At 43.3% G+C, this 14263-nt stretch overlaps 1 protein-coding gene across 1 annotated transcript in view; it reads right to left on the bottom strand.

Annotated features, from left to right (window-relative positions):
- Positions 1-14263, bottom strand: part of Tg (thyroglobulin) — a 177109-nt gene that overhangs the window by 84374 nt on the left and 78472 nt on the right. Inside the window, exons 35-36 of the mRNA XM_052160288.1 lie at positions 9065-9130; positions 174-308 (exon numbers count right to left, since the gene is read on the bottom strand). Coding sequence (XP_052016248.1) covers positions 174-308; positions 9065-9130 — 201 coding nt within the window. The remainder of the gene's footprint in view (positions 1-173; positions 309-9064; positions 9131-14263) is intronic.

Here is a 14263-nt window from a genome sequence, read left to right as displayed (position 1 = left end):
TGACTGTAGAGTGCCCAGTGAGGAGTGGAGAGATTCTTATATCTTCCTTTCTCTGTTAGTTGTTTCCTGCCAGGCATTCCAAGGCCATATTGAATCTCCTGTCTGTCTTTGGTTACTCTACAGGGTAGTACTTGGCTAAGGCCCTGCCATACCCTCTCTGGGGGTTCCCTTACCCTGTAAGCAGAAGTCTTGGACCATGGAGAAGTTACTGGTGGCTGCAGTGCTGACATGGGCAACATCAAAGTGCTTGATGGATGGATCTATAATCACTGAAGACAGGGCCAGGGTCTGCCAGGAGTCCAAAGCAACTGAGAGACAAAACAGGGCACAACCACATGTGGTTATCACCAGGTATAGATTAAGTCTGTGGAAGACTACTGCAAAAGGTACCCCAGTGGCCTCTGTGAGACTTCCATTGTGTGAGCCTATGTATTTGTCTTTTCTATTGTGTGACACTATGCCTTTATATCTCTATTCTGTAACTACTTAAATTTTCCTATGGGGAAAGCTCTGGAATCAAGTCTAGTGGTTCAAAGGTTGAAAATTAGGCAACTAACTGAAGGCATGTCCTTGTCTATAAATTAAGACAAATGAGGAAGGGAAAGTAGAGACAAGGCAACGTTGACATAGTGACACAATGCAGGTCAGAATACCACAAGACAGCCATGGGATGGGGTGCCAGGCACTCCATAGACATTCCACCTATCTGTCTTCATGAGCCTATTGCTTATGATAGCACCATGATAGGCTATCTAAGTCCCTACAGAAGTAAAGGTCTCATGTTTATTTAGGATCTGGTATCTAAACTAATTCATTCTTCACCACTGATCCTCTGTTTGTATCTAGAAGCTAATGAATGAGGAGAGACTTGGAGTCTTCCCTGACCTCAAAAAAGCTGACCTGACTCTTGCTGCCAGAGAGATGGGTTGGGCCATGGTTTTGACTCTGCCATGAGCATCCTCTCAGGCCTTAGCTTTCCTGTCCCTTCTTCTCGTGGTACTAACCCATACAGTATTCCATGTATAAACATGGCCAGTAGCACTCTGTGTTTAAGGATCACCTCATACAAGTGTCACAGTCTGTTTCCTGGAAGACAGTCATGACATCTGTTTTTAAACATAAAGAACAAGAAATTCAGGGATATTGACACACTTGCCAGTGTGTGGAGACCCTTTCTTCATGGCTGTGAAGCCTATGTCTGACTATGGCTGTCTTCTGATACCTCCAAGTTTTGTACATGGCATGTGAGACAAGGAACAGCAACAAAGAGCCAGCAGCCAGATGGAAGGCTTGAGTACAGACAGACGGGTCTGTTGGAGCCTGTCTCATTGGCACCAAGGCTGTGAGTAAAGGTAGGCCATGGGAGAATAATGATATGCCTGAGCCCTGGGGTGAGGCTGCCTCTCTGATGAAGTCAGTGTCCAGAAATAACATTGAAGAGGTCAGCACTGCCCTATCCTGGTATGGGCTGAGTGTTCCTCCAAGGTTGCTGACTCTAGAAAAGCCCAGCCCACCAGGGATAGCACTGAAAGTTAGTAGAGAGATTGTTCCCTCCTGCCCTGGATCTCTCTTTGCTTTCAAGGATCACATCAGTTTATTGCTCTTATACTCATGAGTATGGACCTTAAGCTAGAAGAGCTCCCTGAGAGTCTTGGGTGTTGTACTGTATGTATGTCTCCATTGTCAGATTTTATCTTCCAGTACCACAAGTGTGGCAGAGGCTAAGGGTCTAGTGCTTCCTCATGAACATGGCATAAAGGTGAATAAGCTCATCAAGAACAACAAGCCAGAAAGTGGCCAAATCAGAGGAGATAAGGTTTCTGAGGTCACTTTCCAGACCTCTGTGCCAAGGTACGTGGGGGTTTTTGCTTTGTTAGGGCAGCACTATAAGCTATAAGGAGAACCTGTAATTTCTATCTCCAACCTGTCTTTAACACCAGTGCTGGTGGGTGAGATGCCACTAAAGTTAGCATGGTAAATAAAGCCATGAGACGGCCTTACCCCCAAGTGCTCACTGCTACCCCCTGTAATAAAATTCAGCAGACTGAGCACTTTAAATAGCAATAGTGGTTTCTCTCAACAGTAGTTTCTCTCAACAGTGATTTTTTTCAATCCTGTGCACTTAAAGCTTGCAATCTAGGTATCAATGAGGCTGAGTTTTTGGTCCCTTTTCCTCATTCATGGATGGCTATTTTCTTGTCATATCCTCAAATGGCAGAGCCTAAAACAAGCAAGCTCTCCCAATCTCTGCCAGAAAAACACTAATGCCACAAGGAGGGCTCCATTGTTCAATCCAATCATTCCACATGTCCTGCTTTCTAACACCAGTCTTGAGAAAGAGGAGTCAGGACTTGGGTCCTTCTGTGCTCAGTTGTTGCCAGGCAGACTCTTCTGGGCTTTCAATTTCTTAAGCCTGCTATGTATTCTGCTATTTTCACAGACTACTCAAATAGCGTCTTTGTGATGTGGTAACTTTTCAATGTTCTTAGATGGTAGGAAGCTTAAATTTCAGAGACAAGTGATCATGGGTTTTAGAACCACAGTGGCCAATTATGGTCTGAAGATGGAAACCTTGTCCATATTCCATGTTTAGTCTCTGTCTCTGTAATTAAAGAGTAAATTCCATCCCCAAGTGAGAGCAAACTCCTATGTTATGCCCCAGGGTCTGAGACCAAGTTTCTGCCAATACTCTTACCTACACTCTTCTAAGCCTACAGGATGTCTCTTGAGTGAGCCTTTGTGGTCAAGAGAGGCCAGCATGTGGGGGCCATAGACTTCCTATAGTCAGTCCCACAATAAGGCTTTTGCGGACACAGAGGCATGCTGAAGCAGGAAGGCTGAAGATCCTGGTGGCTTTTCAATTGACTATCAGCCAGGAATTCACAACACCATTGCACTATCACTTATTTAAGAACATAAGAAGTCAATAATACATCATTTTCTGAGCCTATTATGTTAACCAACTGGGTAGTGTTGCTAGCTTGGATGGAGCCAAATCTCCAAACTCAGGAGTCAACATCTACCCTAGGTGACCTCCTTTCCAGGTAATGAGGATGTGGCAGCCATTTGGGTATTGACAGGTATGGAGGGATTCTTCTGAACAGTAGATGATGCCTCTACATTTATTTATAATTATGATGCCAGAGTCATTTTTGACAAAATAGATACTCCCACAATGTGTGTGTAATATATATATATATATATATATATATATATATATATATATATATATATATATAGTGAGTGTGTGTGTGTGTGTGTGTGTGTGCCTGTGTGTGTAAAGTTAAATACTGTATATCAGCCATTGCTGTAGTAAGTACCTCTTCTTTGTCAAGTATCTCTTGTTGAATGTTGGGCTTATTCCCACACAACTTAAAGCAAGACCATCTTATTTCACATTTTACCATCTGTTTTAGCAGTCTTTGTACATTATTTTGACTCCTATAAAAACACTCTTAGTTCTTTATTCTGGATTAAATTTGAAGACTTCCTGTCAAGTTTCAGGAATATTCCTTTTGTGATCATGGGTAATGATCTTAAAATTCTATATTCATTTCCTAGTTTGAATGTTATGAAGATTAATACATGACATGTAAAAAGAAAAATGTGGTTTTCCTTCTATTTTTAAAATGGCTACTGTTGGCCTAAAGGAAAGATGGATGTCCTTATGTTCCTTTCTATCTTACCACAGGCCAAAACGTAGTGAAGCCAAGTGTTCACAGGCTGAAATAGTGAGCTGAAATCAATCCTTCCTCTTAAAGGATGGCTTTCTTAGCTACCTTTGTCCAAGTGATAAAGCCCAAGCCTCCTTCTATTCTGCATGGAGAGCACATTGTAGCAAAATTGTAGCTGGAGAAAATGACTACTAATCTAAGATGAGGTCTTCCCCTTATCTTTTTTATCAGCTCCTATATCCAATCTACAGTCTAGCCTGACTGGTAAATGTCCCTCACAGACTCAAGGTGGGCCTCCTTGCTGTCCGCCTTCGTTATCTGTGGTCATTCTTACAGTGTGACCTTTCAGTGCTACAAATCTAACCCTAATTACAGCACTGCACACCAGATGTCCTCCAGGCAGCAGAAGGCTGTGGCTGGCAAGGAGGGTCCCCTGAGGCTTGCAGCTGCACGAGTCTCTCCCAAGCCTATGATCTGGGTCTAGGCATCCATACTTGCCTGCTCTATGTAAGTCACAGGAACAGGAACAAAGGGAAGCTAACAGACTTTCTTTAATTTAAATCAATCCTTCTTACAGTAGGAGGGACTGAGGTCTGGGAAGAAAGAACATGGGACATCTAAAGGTTATAGAGGTTCCAATCCAGGTCACAAGGTAGAGTTTGGTTGTGCTCTTTGGCCTCACTGTTGTGATCTGGAGCCTCCTCCATGAGCTGGTGACAGACAGACCAGCCCCCACCACAACCTAGCAGCCTCGCACGGAACACCATCCAAACTCAGGATTCAAGCATGCCACTGCCACACCATGAAGACAGATTTTCCCAAGACCAAACATTTAAGTGGAAAATATTTGCATCTAGGATTTTCCATAGCAGTATGTCTGTCTAAAAACCACAGAACCGTTGAAGAGATGGACAGAGCAGAAAGCTTGGATTAGAAGAAAGGACAGAGCAAGCTGGGTCTCCCTGTGCTGCTCTAGGACTGTCGTCCTGAAAGGCCTCTCACCTGGCCCTGGCAGCCCAGACCCAGGTAGGTGAGGCACTTACATGCCTTTTTCAAGTCTCTTTTGACTATTTCTTGACATATATGTTGATGGATCATGTGACATTAGGACACATGTGTATAATGTGGAGAAAGGAGGTTCTAGAGAGCTACTATACAATCTGGTGAACTTCAAATTGCTAAGAATAAGAATTTCTTCTTGTCCTTGTCATCATCGTCATTGTTGTTGTCATCATCATCATCAACTCAGTATTTTTATTTGGGAATGGTTCTTATTATGTAGTCTAGACTGACCTAGGAATTCTTGATCTTTCTTCCTTAGTCTCCCAGGTGCTTGGAATACATGCACGTGCACCATTCCTGGCATAACAGAATAAATTTCAAACAGTCTCAAAAGCTGTTATAAGAGAATGAAGTCATGAATATGCTAATTTGGTTCATTTACTCATTCCTCATGTCTTTTTCTTTCTAATGTTGACTATGCTTTTAAAAAGCTAGACTAGAATATATTTGAAGATAGTCTTTATGTACATACAGAGAACCATTTTAAACTACCCTAGTTTCCTCATTTCAGGTCAACTCCAGGAAAAATGTTAGATCACAGAGCTTGGAGCATTTTCAAGCATTAAAATTCTTTCAAATGGAAGGTCTAGTACTGCAGTGCTGTGTTAAGATAGCAAAGGAAGGCTTGTGTTGGCCAGCCTCGAGATCTGAGCTGGTTTTTGTCCTAACTCTTACTTTTCTCATGTGAAAAAGCACAATATGCTGGGTGTTATTCCCAGAAATCACAAGAAGTCACAAATGCAGAATTACAGGGCAGCATGCATGCACTCTGAGGTGCTCAGGTTGTGCAGGGGGCCTCATTAGTACTCTTAAAATAAGAACTAGAGAGTCCTTTGACTCCTCAACCTTTCTGAGTTCTCATCCTAATTGTAGAAGAGTTGTAAGGGAGGCTGAGACATGTGTGAGGCAAATGGTGAAGGCTTTTGTAATTTACTACTTTATTCCCATCTCACTTCTGTGACACACGCTGGTCTCACACCCACCTCACCCTCCCTCACTGAAGTTAGATGCACAGGAAAGTACCACCACACCAGTTTAGCAGCCCAGCCAAGGTTTCCCTGAAACCATAGCCAAGGCCCCATTTTCTGTTCTTTATGGAGCAGAAGCGATAATGATGCCTTTGAAGCTTTGATAAACACCAATGGCCTTTGCAGGGAAGGAAGAATTCAGCTCAAACATTTTTGCCCTGTCACACAGTGACAGAAGTCACTGCTCAGTGTCTTATTGGTTCTTATATGTGACCTTATGTCAATGAAAACCATGCCACAGGTATATTATGTGGTTTTCCCCACTTACTATCATTTGTGAATTGATGTGTTCCTCTAAAAAGAAAGAGGGGCAGAAGGCACCTTCTTATTTTGTGGTCACTGAGAGGTACACCTGAAACCCTAGAGATCTAGTGTGTCTCTACAGAAACATGCCTACCATTTGCTGCAGGTGCTCCTGGTATGAGGATGATCCCTTACCATTGATAACAGAAGAAACTTACCAGCCATTTCAACTTCTTTTAATTCTCCAGATACATAGTTTTGAATGTTAAGCACCTGCCAGTCTTCCTGCAGGCACACTCCCCTCCTGTCCATTTCTATGGTTTCTGCCTCTTCAAACTGATACCATACATTTTTTGTAAGAATATATTTTTCCACTAGAAACCCACCATCTTAATTCATGATGACCTTACTTGGAGTCTGGGTTTCAGATAAGCCCCATTTTAATCAGAGAGGGTCTGTGATTAAAATGTCAACATTTAACAAAAACAGATAACACAACTGAGATGGGAAGATAAGAAATATGATCTCTACAGGGACCTAGACTCGAGAGTTAACCTATGTTAATCTGCCTCTGAAATGCAGTCAAAGTAAATTTCTTCCACCTTCTGGACAAGCCAGATGGTATGGACTCATAGCTCAGCCATTAACCCATTAGATCTCCAGTTTTCTCATTTGAAAATGAACCATGTTATCATCTATCTTCCTGGTGATGATCAAATATTTGTATTGATCAAATGCTTGGTATTTCTTTTTCTCCCAGAACTGAAAGTACATAAGAATGTGCATGATACACACACACACACACACACACACACACACACACACACACACACACACACACATCTGGATCATACTAAAACAATGGTAAGATAAAACACTGAAGGCAGAATAAAACCCTGTCTCTGATGCACACTGAAGTACTAATTCCAAACTGTGCATGTTGCTGACGGGGACTCTTGGCCCAGATGAATCTGTCTCATTGAAGGCACATTTAAAACTACTATAACGTCAGGTCTGTCTGTTTTGGAAACATCTTCTCAGAGCTGTGGACTTCATAGAGGGAGACATTCAGTACTGTATTACTTTCATTGTTTTCTCTTGTGGGCATGTTAAGCCTCAACAACACAAACAGAAGCATTATACTTGCTATGGTTTGATTTATACATCTGCAGCTATATTTGACATTTGCACCTAAGCACTGGTTTTCTACAAATTTTCTGGTTTTGATATGATAATATTTAAGAATCATGAGAATGTAACATATAATTCATACCCAAAAGCTAGGAAGAAGTATTTGAGGGCAATTAGGCAATGTGGGCCAAATCTTAAAATGTCACTTTTTTTTCTAGTGTAAAATTCCTCTTTGGAGAATCAGCTCAGTAAACAGTTTGGTCTTCAGAAGGGGCTCTGAGTGCTCATTCATCCCAGTGTTTTTATGATGATGAAGATTCATAAAAACCAAATATGCCAAACCAGTGACACATTAGCAGACTTGGGGATAGTAGGACAACCACCCCTGTCAACACAATCCTATCTTCAACTATTTGTCCACCATTGACTGTGACTGTCACAGAAGCTGGTGCACGAGAGCAAAGAGTAAGCAGACAGCCATGTAGAGACCTACAAGACGATGTATGCTTTACAGAGCTCAGCCACACCAGGGACATAAACACACACACACACACACACACACACACACACACACACACACACACACAGGACAACAGATGAAAACCAACAAGGATGTGCAATAGTATAGGAGAGAAAATAGCAGCATGTCAGGACACACAGAGCAGCATAAAACTAGACTATGCCAGCTAGTGTTTCAGCCAGCTCTTCCTGGCAGCAGTGGGCGTGGTTCTAAAATGGACAAACTGAATAACAATGGGATCTGTATGTAACTTAGAAATGCACAGATAAGAGTAACAACATAGAGACACAAGAAATCAAAGTGGTGGTGGTGGCCTCCAGCATGCGAAAGGGAAGTAGAATAGAGGTAGCATAGGTGTGTGTGTGTGTGTGTGTGTGTGTGAGACAAATCTTTGGGACACTTTGACTATCCCAATAATTTTTATTTACTACACTGACACATTCAGAATAAGTTTTGGTTTAGTTATGAATCATAAGTAAGGATCTAGGAGTCACAAATCCTTCATTACACCCTGTGACATGCCAATGACACCTGCCTCACAGTTCTTCAGGGAATTGGCACCTGATTAAGGGTATCAGATACCCAATACAGGATGCTGAGAAAAAAGTCTATATATGTATGTTGCGTGATTTTCAGTCAGCTGCTTTGACTGTGGGAAGCAGGCTGATGACATAGGCTGACAATTTTAGATTCAGCCATAGCCTTGGTGTCAAACAACCCCTTCCTACATGATCTTCGGTTTACCCCCTTAGGTAGGTATCCCAATTTTCTCAGGTATCATTTCATAGGACAGAGATTAACAGAATGTATCCTCTTAGCTGAGTGACACCCGGAGCCTACTACGTCTCATTTTCTGACAAGGAGAAATGGAAGAAAGGACAGTGCAGAAGGTTAGCCCACATTGGCCAGACCATTTCACATCACCCTCGAGCACAAAGCATCTCCAATCCTCACACTCCTGTGTTCCAGACTACCCTGCAGCCACTTGAAGCATGTTGCAGTAGAACTAATGGTCTGCCTCAATCTTGGTTGAATTTCTTGGTATGGGGCCATAGAACAACTGCCATTTGACTTTGAGACCGCAACACCACCCTCCTGGCCTTGCCTGGGACTGTGAGTCTAGAGAGTCTCTGGGAGGGTTATGCATACTTAAGAACATCAGGTGTAACTCCATCGGCTTCTGTGAGCTGTTATGTGTGCAATCCTGTCATTTATATCTATGGAAAGGGCACCTTGATGGTGTCTAGCATACCTGCAAATGTGCTTGATCCACAAAGTCTAGAATTTGTGAATGCAACAGTGACATGCCTTAAGTTCTAAGTCATTACACAAAGGAAAAGGAAAAAATAGCAAGTGGAGAGAAATGGCATTTCTCCCAAGAATGATCAGGTAGACAGTGAACTTACCCTTCTCCTCAGTGAGGGATTGCAGGGCAGTAGATGGGCAGAAGCTGGGAGGGTCACTCCACACATCTGGAAAGAAGAAAAAGCAATATGTTAGCTACAGAGACAAGAGCAAAGGAGCTGAGCTGTGGTGAAAACCAGAGGTCTGTGTAAGTCAGCATGAGCCAAGGGCGGAGCTCCATATTGACTTCTTCTCTTATGACTCTGGACCGGGAAGGCGCTGTTGAAAATCATGCTTCAGTTAGCACCACACAGGGTAAAGGGGTTTCGGTACACTTCAATACTGCCTGACACTTTCCTTCTAGGGGTAGCAGGTACTGTTCACTCATATGTCATTAGCCACAACACAGAAGCCTGCCGCTGTAACCTCCAAATCTGCCTCAATTTCCACGTCTGTACTATGGAGATGTCACTACCTATTACTAAGGTCACTGTGGGATTATAGGAAGCAACCTCCTGTATAATGGATGCCACAAAAACAGGGCACAAAAGATCAATAAATGGCAATGATAAATAGCAAGTTACATGAGTGGGGATACCTGGACTTTGGGGAAAAACATACTTGGTTTTGAATACGATATATCATGAGGAAGAAGTGCACAGGGACAGGTCACCTAGTTTTTGATGCCTGGCCATGGTAGTTGTATAGTGAAGATGATATAAGAACTCAGTGAAGAACTTCATATCCTGTAGATGACACAGAAATTCTCTAGCCTCTTCCCTTCCTCTCCCTTCACTGAGCACATCCAAATCTTTGAAGCCTCCTTATTCTTCCTCCTTCCAATGACTTAAAGAGGACCAAGCCCAGAACTCCTTTTCCTTATAGGGACTAGTATTACAGCTTAGGAAATAGAGTAAGCAATCAAAAATTCAGGCATTATCCACTCAGAGGGTTCCCCCCTCATAATGGCACACTAATGTCATTGTCTCATGTCCCTCAGATCAGAGTATGTTTCTGGCCTGGGTCCAAAAGTCCTGCATGGCTCCCCCATATTTCTATCTATCTTACTTCCTTTTGTCTAGTGTACAAAACACCATGCTTTGACTTGAATGCTTCCTTCAAAACTCCTGTGGAAGTTCATATGACTTCTATATATGACCTATCACTTTTGAAAAGTGGTCAGGTCTGTGGGCTCCCGCCTTATGACTAGATAAATAGTTTTGTGAGGATGAGGTGCTATGGTGGTATGTGTGGCCTCTGGATCTGATCATGGGAACAGTTCTGTTTTAAAATCTGCCACCTCCACTGTATTGATTTTCTTCTCACCTATTCCTTCCCATATATTGCCTCTACCCTGTTACAAATAGAGAAGGCCTTCTCCAGATGCCAGCATGTTGGCATTAATTGGCCTGCCTACTTCCAAAACTATGAGAGGCATTTCCTTATAAGTCACCCTGTTCTCTGATGACCATATACAATGAACTAAGATCCCCAGCCTCGAAGGCTCCGGACCTTCAGTCACAGCCTCCTTGTCCCCTTTGTCTCACTCTCCTGGAGGCACCTCTTGCTATTATTTACAGACATCAGTTGGCAAACTTTAGCTGACATTAAAACTACCTCAGGGATTGGTAACAACAGGTAACGCTATGCTGGGACCCATCTTCCAAGGGTCCAACTCCAGGGGTTGGGGATTAGCCTGAGACTTGATATTCCCAATAGGTTTCCTGATACCAACCTCTGAACTGAGGAAACACCCCCATACTGAAAACATCACATAGAATTTCCATAGTTGCTAACAATTTCCCCACTATACCCGTTGTACCAGGCCTGTATCTGGACTCCAGTGATACTCTGTTTTGTTGTCCCTTCCCAGATGAAGCTCAGAATAGGGAACCCAAGAGTAGATTCATTAGGGAACAGTCTGGTGTCTGCTGAGTGTATTTAACCAAACATGTACTTCCTGTTATTTGGGTACACTGTTCTAGAAATCTATGCTGAAATCCAGAGAGCTCTCGTTGTGTTTTGTGTAGTTCTAATGAAAATCTAGGGACAACTGAAGCATATAAACTAAGGACAGGTGACTGTGACAAAGCTCCCAGCACTCTATAGTGCTTTCTAGATCTGCATGCAGCTGTAATCCAGGGGCATGAAAGATGCCATTGTCAGTCCCGGTATTGACCTCAGGGGATAGAGCCAGCATTTATGACACTGGCATGTATGAAGATCTCCATCAGGACTTCATCCTATGTCTTGGCCCAAAGCTCCTGAGCTGCTTGCTGGGTTTGGAAAGCTCCACAGTCAGTGAGCACACAGCCACGATAGGCAAGAGATCCCTCTGCCCCACTTTCCACATTGTCTTCCACATGGCTAGTGAATCGTAAGGATTTGGTTTCTGTTTGCTTGCCTTGGTAGAGATGAAATCCAAGACTTACATATACCAGAGAAGCACTCTACTTCTGAGGTATACCCAAGCCCAGTCCCAGTTGAATCTGTCCTAGTAAACTATGAATAGTAGCTAATGGTTTCTCTGTATTTCTTGAGATATTCTGGCAAGGTTTTGGACAACAGGGGGAGAAATGGAAATTCTTAACTTACACTCAGTTGCTTGGAAGGACAGAAGGTCCTGAGCTCATAGTTAGCAGGTAGTGGGGAAGCTTGTAAGATTGTACCCTTTGCACAGGTTCTCAGTTCTGACCTAAACTTCAGGTATTTTGCATCAGAACTGAAATAATCAGTGAATTCCCAACTTATGTCTAGAAAATTGGGATCTTAGTCTCAGATGGGACTACACATTTTCTGGCAAAAGTGCTGGAGAAAAAAAAAGCTCCAATCTCATCTTGTCTGGGTATAAGAAATAGAATAAGCCTTACCTCACTGGCTTGTGAGTAGACAGAAGGCACTATGGTGAGGGAACGCTGGCTGTTAGCCAATGATAGGAACGCATAGTGCCTGGTGAATGTGAGTGTGTTGGTATGATGGGAGGGAGGATGGAGGATACAGTAACTGCTCTGTGAATGTGGCACCATCTGTGTGGGTCCAGAGGATAACTAGAAGAGATTGTCAATCCCTTTCTAATGTCTCTTTTGTGTCTGTAACTTCAACGGGTTTTGAGAGAGCTTGCCTAGAAGGAAAAAAAAAAAGACCCAGAGCTATGATAGTCATTTCAAGAAGATACATTTGACTTAGTGAACAAAGCCAAGTGTGGCCTCACTGAAGTCCATGTGGTGCACATATGAGTGAGGTAGGGGAGGTGATCTTCTTTAAGATGCAGGGGCTATCAGGACCTATTCCTACCTATGCCTGAAGTTTATGAAGTTCAGGAAGGCCTGAGTTTATGATGTGTGGATGTGAGTAACCCCTGTGTCCTGTGTATATATACTTGGTATTCTAGACACCAAGAATGTTTCTTTTCTGGGTTCTGCTGTTGGGGAGGACTACAAACAACTTCATTTTCATTCACAAAGCTGGCCAGGGCTTCTGCGTTTCTATGCTAAGAAACACCACACATTGGATGAACTTGAGGACAGTAGCATCAGCAAGCCTATTTCCACAGGATCTATGGGAATCAGCTCTGGTACTTCTGTGTTCCTGGTATTCTTTTCCTGGACATGGGAGGACTCAGCTTTGTTTCATCCTCCATGAGAACAGTGAGGGTAAAGAAGTCAGGATGTGATGGCTGGTGTGCAGTCCTCTTTGCTGAAGCTGTGAGGTGTGGAGGAGAACATATGTCCCCCTTGTCTCAACTCTCTGCTTCTCTGTCATCTATCCTCTCAGACTCACATTTCCCTGAAATCTCTTTGGCATGATCCCTGTGAAAGAGCAGTTCTTCCCTCCCGTTTACAGTCTGCTGACTCTTCATCCAGAGGACTTCCCTCGGTAACACCTGTGGCATTGCTGTGACTTAATTCTTTGGTCAGGGAACACATGTCTTCCATGGGGGACAGGAAAGAACTTTTCCTCAGAGTGCCCTGATACCATATTCATGCTCAGAATTGTGTCTGCAGACAGCCAGTTTAAGACGAGCCATTTTATTTGTGATTGTAGCAGGCCCAGTCTCCTACAGCTTTTACCTATCAGAGTTCCACAGTGAAAGTATGTGTCTTGTGCAAGGACTGAGTAGGAGAAGGCAATTAGGAGAGGTCCTTTAAGGACAAGGCTTGGTGTTTCCATGTGTGCAGCACCTTGCCTAGCCCTATACAGATTAGATGATCCAAAGACAAGGACTAGAAAAGCATGGCTTCTCTTTCTCTTTAGCCAATACTTCCTGCAATCAGACTTCCTGTAGGCTGTTCCTGCTGTGTTGCAGTTATTCACACATGCTCACTCTGGTCTCTCTAGGATAAGCCTATGAAAAACAGCAACATCTGTTCTTTTCCTATTCCTCAATGACCAGCACTGCACATCAGTACAAACACTCAGGAAAGTTTGGAAGCATCCGGCCCAAAGGTAAGAATCCCAGCATCAAGTGTTTACTTCATCAGCACCTGTTGCTCTCTTTAACACAGAGTTCCTGGAGGTCAGGAAACCAGGATCATTCTCCCTCTGTCATGTGACATAGCAACTTAGGAGGTAAAATTAACTGGGTCCCAGGTCTGTCACCCATTTGCTATGTACCCTTGAGCCTCCATGCCTCTCTTATATCTGACAGGGAAATGAGGATTTCATGAAATAGTGCTTCCAAAGTACTGGCCTCCAGCATGAAAGTCTCATGAACAGAGGCCAGACTGTCACACCACAGCATTCCTTATGTGGCAGTATTTGCTCTTGAGTGACAGTCCTGATAAGACTTTTCATTGTCTGTCATGTGGCTTCTGGTCAGGACTCCTGAGTCCCTACTCTGAGCCTCAGCATATGTGTTGGAAGACACTAGCACTCCAGGCTGTCAGATGAAAAGGACCAGAGCAGCTGGAACCTGTTGGAACCAGGAGTACCTTGGGTTCTTATCCTTGCCAGCCTGTCAAGATGTTGAAACAGCTTGGCATGACTTCCATCACATTCTGAACAAATGAATTACTGCATAAGCTTCTTTCTGTCCAACTCTTCCATAGTCAAATGAAAATGGAAAGTGGCATTTTCCAGATGCTGGCAGGGTGAAAAGGTGAGTGGACAGAAGAGCAGGGCCTGAGGTGAGCAGAGCTCTGAAGCAGCTTAAGGCTTGCAGCTGTCCATGCGGGTCATACAGAACTAATGTAGTAGGCAAGCATGCTCTCCTCCCTGGCCCTCAAGATGTCTCTGTATGTCCCTGGCCCTAAAGATGTCTC

The sequence above is a fragment of the Apodemus sylvaticus genome, chromosome 17 (genome assembly GCF_947179515.1).
Source record: "Apodemus sylvaticus chromosome 17, mApoSyl1.1, whole genome shotgun sequence".
In the NCBI taxonomy this organism is placed as follows: Eukaryota; Metazoa; Chordata; class Mammalia; order Rodentia; family Muridae; genus Apodemus; species Apodemus sylvaticus.
The sequence above is the reverse complement of the archived record's forward strand: the minus strand, read 5'-3'. Positions and strand labels throughout refer to the sequence as shown.